The sequence below is a fragment of the Dendropsophus ebraccatus genome, chromosome 2, assembly GCF_027789765.1.
Source record: "Dendropsophus ebraccatus isolate aDenEbr1 chromosome 2, aDenEbr1.pat, whole genome shotgun sequence".
Lineage (NCBI taxonomy): Eukaryota > Metazoa > Chordata > Amphibia > Anura > Hylidae > Dendropsophus > Dendropsophus ebraccatus.
Genome location: NC_091455.1, coordinates 143836400 through 143847315, shown reverse-complemented (window position 1 = coordinate 143847315; position 10916 = coordinate 143836400). Strand labels below are relative to the sequence as shown.

The following is a 10916-nucleotide window of genomic DNA, read 5'->3' as shown; positions in this document are numbered from 1 at the left end:
ATGGAGTCAATTCACGGAGGGGCTGGGGTTTCTTCCCACTGGGGGTGGGTTGGCCCGCCTCCAGTGCTTCAGCCAGGGCCTGGTGGTACAATCACTTTAACACGTTGGGTGTGTAGCCCCAGACCCACCCTTGAGAGGGGGGGGGGGGTCATGTGGATAAATCTACGCCTTAATCTCTTATGAGACCCTCTTTCTAGCATAGTAACATAGTTAATAAGGTTGAATCAAGACAAGAGTCCATCAGGTTCAACCTAGGGAAATCCTAGAGAGTTCATCCAGAGAAAGGCAAAAACCCCTATGAGGCAGATGACAATTGCCCCATCACAGGGAGAAAATTCCTTCCCGACTCCAATGGCAATCAGAATAATCCCTAAATCAATGTATCACCACAAATCTAATGCCCAGGCCATAACTTTTAATATTATATTTTTCAAGAAAAGCATCCAGACCTCCCTTGAACTTATTTAACCCTTTAAGGACCGTGCTAACTTTCGTTTTGGCGTTTTCGTTTTTTCCTCCATGTGCTTAAAAGGCCATAGCACTTGCATTTTACACCTACAGACCCACATGAGCCCTTATTTTTTGTGTCACTAATTGTACTTCGCAATGACAGGCTGAATTTTTCCATAAAATATGCTGCGAAACCAGAAAAAAATTATATGCGCAGTGAAATTGAAAAAAAAACGCAATTATTTTTCTTTGGGGGGAGCTTCATTTTTACGCCGTGTCCTATGGAAAAACTTAGTTGTTATATATGTTCCTCAAGTCATTACGATTAAAACAATATATAACATGTATAACTTTTATTGTATCTGATGTCCTGTAAAAAATTAAAACCATTGTTAACAAATATACGTTCCTTAAAATCGCTCTATTCCCAGGCTTATAGCGCTTTTATCCTTTGGCCTATGGGGCTGAGTGAGGTGTCATTTTTTGCTCCATGATGTTTACTTTCTATTGGTACCTTGATTGCGCATATGCGACTTTTTGATCGCTTTTTATTACAAATTTTCTGGATTTGATGCGACCGAAAATGCGCAATTTTGCACTTTGGGATTTTTTTGCGCTTACGCCATTTATCGTGCGAGATCAGTAATGTGATTAATTAATAGTTCGGGCGATTACGCACGCGGCGATACCAAACATGTTTGTTTATTTATTTATTTATTTTTATTTGTAAAATGGGAAAAGGGAGGTGATTCAGACTTTTATTAGGGGAGGGGATTTTTTATTAATAAAAACACTTTTTTTTACTTTCACTCAGGTTACAAACCCACTTGCCGGATCTGCAGCGAGTCTCCTTGCTGCGTTTTTGCAGGGAGACTCGCTGCAGATCCCGGCCCTATACTTTCAATAGCAGAGAAACTCGCAGCAGGGATGTACATCCCTGCTGCGATTTTGTCTGCAGCCCGCCCCATTAACCCCCCGGCCGCCGGACCTTATACATTACCCGGTCCCTGTTCCTGCTTGCTTCGGGGCTCCCGGTGTCTTCACGGCCCGCCCGGCCAATCAGTGCGCTGCGGCGGGGCAGCGCACTGATTGGCCGGGCGGAACGTGTCGGGAGCCGCTGAAGCAAGCAGGAACAGGGACCGGGTAATGTATATCCTGCCGGCCCCCCTGCAGCCCCGATCGCCCCCAGCCCCCGGCCGCACGATAGCCCCCAGCCCCCGGCCCCCGGCCGCACGATAGCCCCCAGCCCCGCAGCCCTAGGCCGCACGATCGCCCCCAGCCCCGCAGCCCCCGGCCGCACGATCGCCCCCAGCCCCCGGCTGCACGATCGCCCCCAGCCCTGCAGCCCCCGACCGCATGATCGCCCCCGGCCGCACGATCGCCCCGCAGCCCCCGGCCGCACGATCGCCTGCAGCCCCCAGCCCAGCAGCCCCCTGGCTGCACGATCGCCCGCTGGGGGCGATCGTGCGGTCGGGGGCTGCAGGGCTGCAGGCGATCGTGCGGCCGGGGGCTGCGGGGCGATCGTGCGGCCGGGGGCTGCGGGGCTGGGGGCGATCGTACGGCCGGGGGCTGCGGGGCTGGGGGCGATCGTGCGGCCGGGGGCTGGGGGCGATCATGCGGTCGGGGGCTGCAGGGCTGGGGGCGATCGTGCGGCCGGGGGCTGGGGGCGATATACATTACCTGATCCCGGCTCCTGCTTGCTTCAGCGGCTTCCGGCACGTTCCGCCTGGCCAATCAGTGCGCTGCCCCCCCGCAGCGCACTGATTGGCCGGGCGGGCCGTGAAGACACCGGGAGCCCCGAAGCAAGCAGGAACGGGGACCGGGTAATGTATAATGTCCGGCGGCCGGGGGGTTAATGGGGCGGGCTGCAGACAAAATCGCAGCAGGGATGTACATCCCTGCTACGAGTTTCTCTGCTATTGAAAGTATAGGGCCGGGATCTGCAGCGAGTCTCCCTGCAAAAACGCAGCAAGGAGACTCGCTGCAGATCCGGCAAGTGGGTTTGTAACCTTACAGTAATATGAAGCCCCCTGGGGGAATTCTTTATACACAGAACTGATCTCCCATTGAGATCAATCCTGTGTATATAATAGAGCAATGATCCATCAGATCATGGCTCTATTATAATGGTCTGCTGCAGACCATCTAAATAGATTGCCGAGTCGGGAACAGCGTTGGAGCGACGCTGAGCCCCGGCCGGCTCAGTACAACGGATCTCCCCGCCGCCATCGCATCGCGGGGGGGGGGGAGATCCCCCACTAGACACCAGGGAGAGGGGCCACATCCACTGTTCAAATGCAGCTGTCAGCTTTGACAGCGGCATTTGAATAGTTAATTAGCTGGCCGCGGCGATCGGCGGCGCCGGCTAATACACGCGGTCCCTGGCTGCACTTAGCAACCGGGGACCACGCGCTGCAGAGAGGGCTCACGCCGGGAGCCCTCTCTGTTTACTCTTAACGGCCGCATGACGGGTATACCCGTCATGCGTCGTTAAGAGGTTAATGAATCAGCCATGACAACATCATGTGGCAGAGAGTCCCATAGCCTCACTGCTCTTACAGTAAAGAATCTGCATCTGTGCTGATGGTGAAACCTTCTTTCCTCTAGACGTAGAAGATGCCCCATTGTCATGGTTACACACCTAGGAGTAAAAAAAAGATCACTACAAAGATCTCTGTACTGTCCATTTATATATTTGTACATTGTGATCAGATCGCCCCAAAGAATTGTCTTAGTTGCCTCTAGCAACCAATCAGGTGTCACCTTTTTTATTTTTGAAAGAATCTGTGAGGAATGAAAATTGAAATCTGATTGGTTTAAGACAATTCCCCTTTAGGGTATGTTCACACTGAGTAAATTAGGTAGAATCCTGCCTGTCTCAATGTGCCATAGCATCTCTATGGGAGAGTGCATGCTCCTCAGCTGCCGCTGCTCTCTGCTCAGAAAAGTGACATGTCACTTCTTTATGCAGCAGCGGCAGTAGAGAAGCACGTGCTCTCCCATAGATGGGCTATAGCACACTGAGACTGGAAAGTCACCGTAGAATTCTGCCTAATTTACTCAGTGTGAACATACCCTTACACCAGTTTGATAAATCTCCTGTTTTTTTTTACTGCAATTTACGTACTGCTTTCTAAATATCCACCTCAAAAGTGACATAATCAAACTGCTCAACCAAACAATAGCTTAACCCCTTATTAAACATGGAAAGTTCATCTTTGCTAATTGTTATATCAGTCGAATTGACGACTAGCTGGGGGTGAGGACACTGTCCAGTTTTTCTCTTCATTCCCTCTCTCTGTGTTTTTTCTTTTTCTTCGGCCCGTCTAATTTGTTTCCTAAAGGGCCCTTTTTTTCTTTCTCATCTTCACTGGTCCCCAGCACAGAGCTTTTGCAACGACCACCGGATCTCATCATCTCCTCAGTAGAGAAATGAATCCCACTCAGTAGTCCATAAGTCAGAATATTTTTTATCTTAATTCTGTTTTTTGTACCTTCCTCTTTTGCAAAAATTTGCTTTCTTATAATTTTTGGATATTTTAACAAAAGTTTTTCCAGTCTCATAATCTATCTTGTCGCATATGCGAAAAATTCTTGCATACATATGGATGTGTGTCATGGCGCTTACAATTTTGCAGAAAAAAAGTCCATAGTTCCATCCCCCCTGGACATAGTATGCGATGCACTATAGTACGGAAATAAGAAAAAGACTATAGACCACCAACAGATTGATGACTGATGTGCTTGTCACAGATAGTCTGCTTTCACCAATGATCAAGAAGCCCATTAGGCTTGTTTCTGTTATTCCTCCAATAAAAAATTATAATAAATATTGTAATCAGAATAGGATGTGCAACACTGATGTTTGGTTTGTTTCTTCTTCCATATTGAGTTGTTCTAAAAAATAATTTGGTAATTTTGGTTTCAATTTGATTACTCCTTATCATGTGCCCCTTCCTTTACTGTCTATAGGTTGGTATGTCAGATTGCTCGCTTGATACAGAGATACAGAGACACACACACACACACACACACACATGCTACGTGATAACCCAGCCCTGGTGACTTATGAGACGCCCTATTGCTAAGCCTGAATACAAGGGCTTTCTTTCACTCAGGGATGATGATGATTTAGGGTAAATTCACACGGGCGTCTCGCACAAGAAATCCGCAGCTAATCCACAGCTAATCCGCAATACACATATTATTCTTATCTTCTTGGGGTAGTGTGTGTAGGGTAAGGCAGGGTAATGTGTGTGGGGAGGGGTCAGGTGCGATAGTGTGGGGGGGTAAGGTGGGGTAGTGTGTGTGGGCGTCAGGTGTCCTAGTGTGTGTAGGGGGGTCAGGTGCGGTAGTGTGTGGGGGGTCACATGCAGTAGTGTGGGGGTCAGGTAGGGTAGTGTTTGTGGGAGGATCAGGTGCGGTAGTGTGTGTGGGAGGATCAGGTACGGTAGTGTGTGAGGGGGTCAGGTGGGGTAGTGTGTGTAGGGGAGGTCAGTTGGGGTAGTGTGTGTGGGGGGTCAGGTGGTGTAGTTAGGAGGTCAGGTGGGGTAGTGTGTGTGTTTAGGGGAGGTCAGTTGGAGTAGTTTGTGTGTAGGTAGTGTGTAGGGGGGGTCAGGTGGGGTAGTGTGTGCGTAGGGGGTCAGGTGGGGTAGTGAGTGTGTAGGAGAGGTCAGTTGGGGTAGTGTGTGGGGGGGCAGGTGGGGTAGTTAGGAGGTCAGGTGGGGTAGTGTGTGTGTAGGGGGGTCAGGTGGGGTAGTGTGTGTGGGAGGTCAGTTGGGGTAGTGTGTGTGTGTGTGTGTGTGTGTGTAGAAAGTGTGGGGGATCAGGTTAATTGCAGGAAGAGGGGGAAAACAGGCACATTATTACTATATGGGGGCACAGCAGTAGGGCATTATTATGGGGGCACAGCAGGAACAATTATTTCTATATGGGGGTACAGAAGGAGGCATTATTAATATATGGAAGCACAGCAGGAGGCATTATTACTAAATAATGGCACAGCAGGAGACATTAATACTATATGGGGGCACAGCAAGAAACATTATTACTATATAGGGGCAAAGCAGGGGACATTATTACTATATGGAAGGCACAGCAGTAGGCATTATTACTATATGAGGGCACAGCAGTAGGCATTATTACTATATGGGGGCACAGCAGGGGACATTATTACTATATGGAGACAGCAACAGCCACAGAAAGGTAATGTTAAAGAGGCAACAGAAAGGAAAGTGGATGGAGAGTTGATGTGGAAGATACTGGAAAAAAGAACAGGCAAAGACAAAGAAAAAGTTACAGATAAATGTAGTCCTCATGTCAATCTAGGCTGAATGGAGAAGAAAAGGGAAACGTTACAAATTCTAGAAAGACGCCACCTTTTAAAAAAAAAAAAATCAGATCTGTTTTATTATAAACTAGTCAGTTATAAGTTTTTACAGTTTGTACAATCATTTCTTACAGAGTGTAACAGAACTAGATTATGCAATTCAAGGAAATTGTTCAAAATAACCTTCATCTATGGCCAGTTTCCACAGTCAGAAGACAATTCTTACATAAGGTCCGATCACATGTACACTATTTCTGACCCATGTTTTTGTCTTGGAGTTTGAAGCCCCAAAACAAGCAGGAGTAAAGCTTAAAACATGCAGTATGAAAATCATGCAGCTGACAACACTGTAAGAGTGATTTCATCATGTAACAAATGTTACAAACTAAAAACACTTTTTTATATTAAGTTTTTAATGCAAAGAGAAGGAAATCCAGACAACTGAGTGCGGTTATGCTCAGGCAAATTTCATTAATATAGAAGCATTCTTTGGCATGGTCCATATAGTAGATCTTTAACATATGGAAAGGGAAGAAACATGTTATCATCACCAAAATGAAGAAAAGACTTTTAAGTTGGGCCCAGGTTTCATGATAGGCAAGAATAGGTCTCTGGACTTGTTTCAGGACATTTATAATAATATACATTTGTACACACAATAGGCAACTAACCACTGTGAAGATGATGGAAGAAAAAAGATAGTTGACAACAATCACAGCTTGGCTCTGAAATGCGTCTTGAAATTGGAAACACTCAGTGTCATTGAAGCTGGCAGAATTACCATATTGTGTGAAAACCGAGGGTAGGATAATAATGGATATAACAATCCACATAGCTCCACTGACTCCTACTGAATGGAGTGTTCTATAGAACTCAATCCTCTTCTTTTTCTTAAAGAAGCTGATGTATCTCATTGACAGCATGATGACATAAAATATGAAGGAAACATATATATGGACGTGTATCATGGCGCTTACAATTTTACAGAAAAAAAGTCCATAGTTCCATCTCCTCTGGACATAGTATGCAATGCGGAATGGTACAGAAATAAGAAAAATACTATGGACCGCCACCAGGTTGATGACTGATGTGTTTGTCACAGACAATCTGTTTTCTCCAGTGATCAAGAAGGCCATTAGGCTTATTCCTGTTATTCCTCCAATGAAAATTATAATATATATTGTAATCAGAATATGATGTGCAACACTGGGGTCTATAAAGCAAGATGTTTGGTTTCTTTCTTCCATTTTGACGTTTTCTAAAAAGAAAAGAAAACATACAGTGTAGCAAAACAAGATCAATACATAGTTTTGATTGAATTTTGGTGGCAATTTGGTTACTTCTTATCACGTGCCCCTTTCTTTACTGTCTGTAGGTTGGTGTGTTAGATTGCTCGATAGGCTCACTGTGCAGCTTTACAGGTAATATAGTAGCTCAGCATACCTGTAATCATTCTGCTTCACTTTCATAGGAGAACATTCTACAATCCTGCTAAGCACTGGCACTAGAATTTAGCACTAGATGGGCTAGACAGTTTACTCTGTGACCTTCTATTACATCTGCAATTGCTTAGTAGGGCAGATTGGTCTGGCCTAGAAAATTGTTTAGTGGCACTTAGGGCCCTATTACAAGAGCCAATATTTAGGAGCAAGTGAGTGCCAACCTGCTGCTTGTTCCGCCCTCTCTTTCTGTGCCATTAAACACACAGACAGCGAGCCGGGGGCTTGTTGCGAGAGCAGTTTTGGGAGTGACCCATAGAAGATAGCGTCCGTCTGCTGCTGCTGCTTCTTTTATCACGCAGAGGGATGCCAGCAGACTGTTGCCATCGTGGCCATTTTTATTCAACATGCTGAAGGACAACGATCAGTCGACATTGTGCATGAGCTATTGTTCTGTCCCACCACGGGTGTTGTTTTTAGGTACACCCTTCATAAAAGCCTGTACTTTTTGGATGTAAGTGGTGATGTAGTAGTGTTAAAGTTTCACCACAAGATGTCGCTGTTGTAAGTATATGTACTTAGTTATTGCACAGCTGTAGTATTGAAAGGGTTATTAATTATTTGTATGTCACATGGATCTGTAGACCAATGAGAGTACTTTCTTCTTCTATCCTATCATTTCTCTCTTTACTTTTCACATATGCACTCTTCACCAATTCACAGCACACCTTACAGAGGCTGTAGGTAGGAAGTCAAATGGGTAGAGGAAGTGTAGTGTCTTTTGTATCTAGACTCTGTAGAGGAAGGAAACAAGCCAGAACACTCTTTACAGATGTCCAGTTGGGCCCTGGCCCTCTGCCAGGTCCCCATTCTCAGTGTGCAGTCTAAAGGCAGACTTAGGCACATGCAACCTACAGATTCTTCTCAAGTAACTCTACTCAACACTATGCAGTGTTAAACCCTTCACTAGAGAGGACAAGTCAGAGATCATCTCAACACACGACCTGGACAAGGAGAGACACAGTGCATGACAGTATCTATAAAGCAAGGCTAAGTACTGATCCAGATAGAGCAAAGTTGCTAGAAGCCTATGAACTCTATCTCGCAGTGTGGGTGTAAGCAGGGAACCCTCAACATTCGCTCATCCCAGGTAAGGTCTGGGGCTTGTGTCACCCACTAGGATGGGTCCCCCGACACTGGTAGGGCAATAGGTGGTGCAAAGACCAAAGAGTCAAAACAAGGGCAAAAGTATTCTTTTTCTCTTCTCAAGTATTCTATTTCTATCAATGACATCCCGGCAGAGCACACTAGTACTTTGGTTGGGACTCTAGAAACGCCATCCTCCTCTCTACTCTTTTGATTCTTCTATATACCTCAGCACACAACCCAGTCTCTATACTCTCACCACAGATCTGGATCCTAAGCTATCAAGTGCCTTGTCAAGTGAAATGTTTTATATCAATGCAAAGCTGTATGATCTGCTACATACAAGTGTCTTCGGAGTAAAACAGATTTTTTTTATGATAAAGAAACTCTGTGATTCCTCATCAATCACAGAGCAGTGCTAATAGTCCGGGTGGGTCATCATTCCACTCCGGACCACGGTTACAACAGCCCAAGGGGCCCCTCAACAACCCGGCTGTCCACATTGGAACAAGGTATAACCGGCCCTTTAAAATAAAAGTATATTTGCCACCATACCTGTGCTCAACCGGCACTGGCGTCACAACATATCATCACTGGGCCCGGCTATATCTCGGCCAACCATCACAGAACTGACGTCACACTTTACCATCTAGCAAGTGACCGGCCGTACCTTTACACCAGGGGTCACCACACTATTATACAAAATGATTATCGATCAGAATGGATGGTAATCGGCCAAGTACAGCTGATAATCATTTCATGAAATAGGTACCTTAGAAGAGCCACTTTAACTGCCCCTAGTCTTGTAAGAGTCGGTCCAAAACGCCCAGGAAAAAAAGCATATCTTTCCATTATAATTTCAATCTGTGTTGGCTTCACTCCTTGTGTTGGCTAAAACACATTTTGAAATGAGAGCCCAATGCAGACCAAAATACTACCAGGATCTCTGCCTAAAAGGTGTACATTTACATTTTATTTTTTCATTTTCATACAATACATATCCCACAACTGCAAACATTACAAATCCTTAACCCACAACCCCCCCCCCCCCTTGCTCACCCCCTTTAAAATCTACCTAAAAGTTAAGTAATTAATTTAATTTAATAATTAATATCCCATATATAAATGTAAGCATCTTTTTTCCTCCCCAACTGGATGCATATTCTTCACATTAAAATTAACCTATTAACACAATTATTTCCCTTGTATATAAAAAAACTTAAAAAAGAAAAAACAAGAAAGCCAAAGAAGAGAGAACAGAAAAGAAAAAGAGAGACAAAGAAACTGCTTTCACCAATATCTATTTTGCTTACTCTCACCCCCCCACTCTCTTGAATTTTTTCCCTTTGTACCTTTTTAATTATTTATTTATTTATTTATTTTTTCATTTAATTTTCTCCTATATGTTTTCATTTTTTTTTTCAACCTTTTTGTTCCTCTCCTTTAATAGTTTTTATAATGAATTGCCACTCAAGACCCTGAGAGATATAGATGCTATTATGGAGCCACCCATCCCCTCCTTTTGGTGTCTCGCATCTCACACAGGATATTACCCACTCCTTCTCTATCTGCAATCTTAAACAAAAATGTATTACCTTTTTTTATTTTTTCCATTATTTCCATTTCATTTTCTCCTTTATTTTTTTCTTCTTGCTTCTTTTTCTCCCTCCAACGTTCTCTTTTATATATGTAACTCCAATCCTTTTACATTTTCCACATTTGTCCACACTCTTCACAAAGGGAGGGACAGAAAGAAGTGCAAGGAGGATCGGTTTGAAATAAAAAAAACGACAAAGTGGAGTAAAAGGAACAATATATTAATTTTAAAAAAGCACTTCAACAACTTACTGTTCCCTCCAAAATGTCATAAAACATTCAATGAGGAAAAAAAAAAGACAACACAATCTTTTCCTCACTATCCAATTATTGTTACTTTACCCGCCAGATGCCCCTGCTCTCAAAAAAAGAAAAAAAAATGCTCCTCCATTTTCATAAAGGTGTCACAGCCTTACCTTACCAATGCAGTCTCTTAAGAATCTGGTCGCTTAAAATCCTCAGGTATTTACTTTACAGTATTATACTTCCTCAATGCTATGTGGTAATCTGCAGTTAATCACTCCAATATACAGATTTGTTTAAGCAACAAAGCTTTATTATCAGTACTAGCTATGACCACAGTGTCCTTTCTATGCCACAGGCAAGAATACAAACATCCTGTACATAGTCATGTGGCTTCAACATTGAGCTTTTTCCACTCCAGCCAGTGACAGGACAATGCAGTGCATAGCTGACTACTGGTTCTGCCTCTTCTGCCCACACTGTCTTTCAGCAACCCCTTGCTGTCAGTGTTTGCACATTTCTTATCTGATCACTGGGACGGTTACATAGAGAAATTATAGGTGTGGTGTGTGGCATGCCCTCTGAGGTGTTATGTCGGAGGAGCGGCCGGTCACTTGCTAGGTGGTGAGGTGTGACGCCAGTTCTATGGTGGTTGGCCGAGATACAGCCGGGCCCAGTGATGTTATGTTGTGACGCCAATGCCAGTTGAGCAC

The 10916-nt window shown here is 44.6% G+C and overlaps 1 protein-coding gene across 1 annotated transcript; it reads right to left on the bottom strand.

Moving 5' to 3' along the window:
- Window positions 1–6183: 6183 nt before the first annotated feature.
- On the bottom strand, window positions 6184–7026 carry LOC138784181 (probable G-protein coupled receptor 141). The gene has a single exon (XM_069959692.1). It carries the CDS (start codon window positions 7024–7026, stop codon window positions 6184–6186), a length of 843 nt encoding a protein of 280 aa, XP_069815793.1.
- Window positions 7027–10916: the final 3890 nt, after the last annotated feature.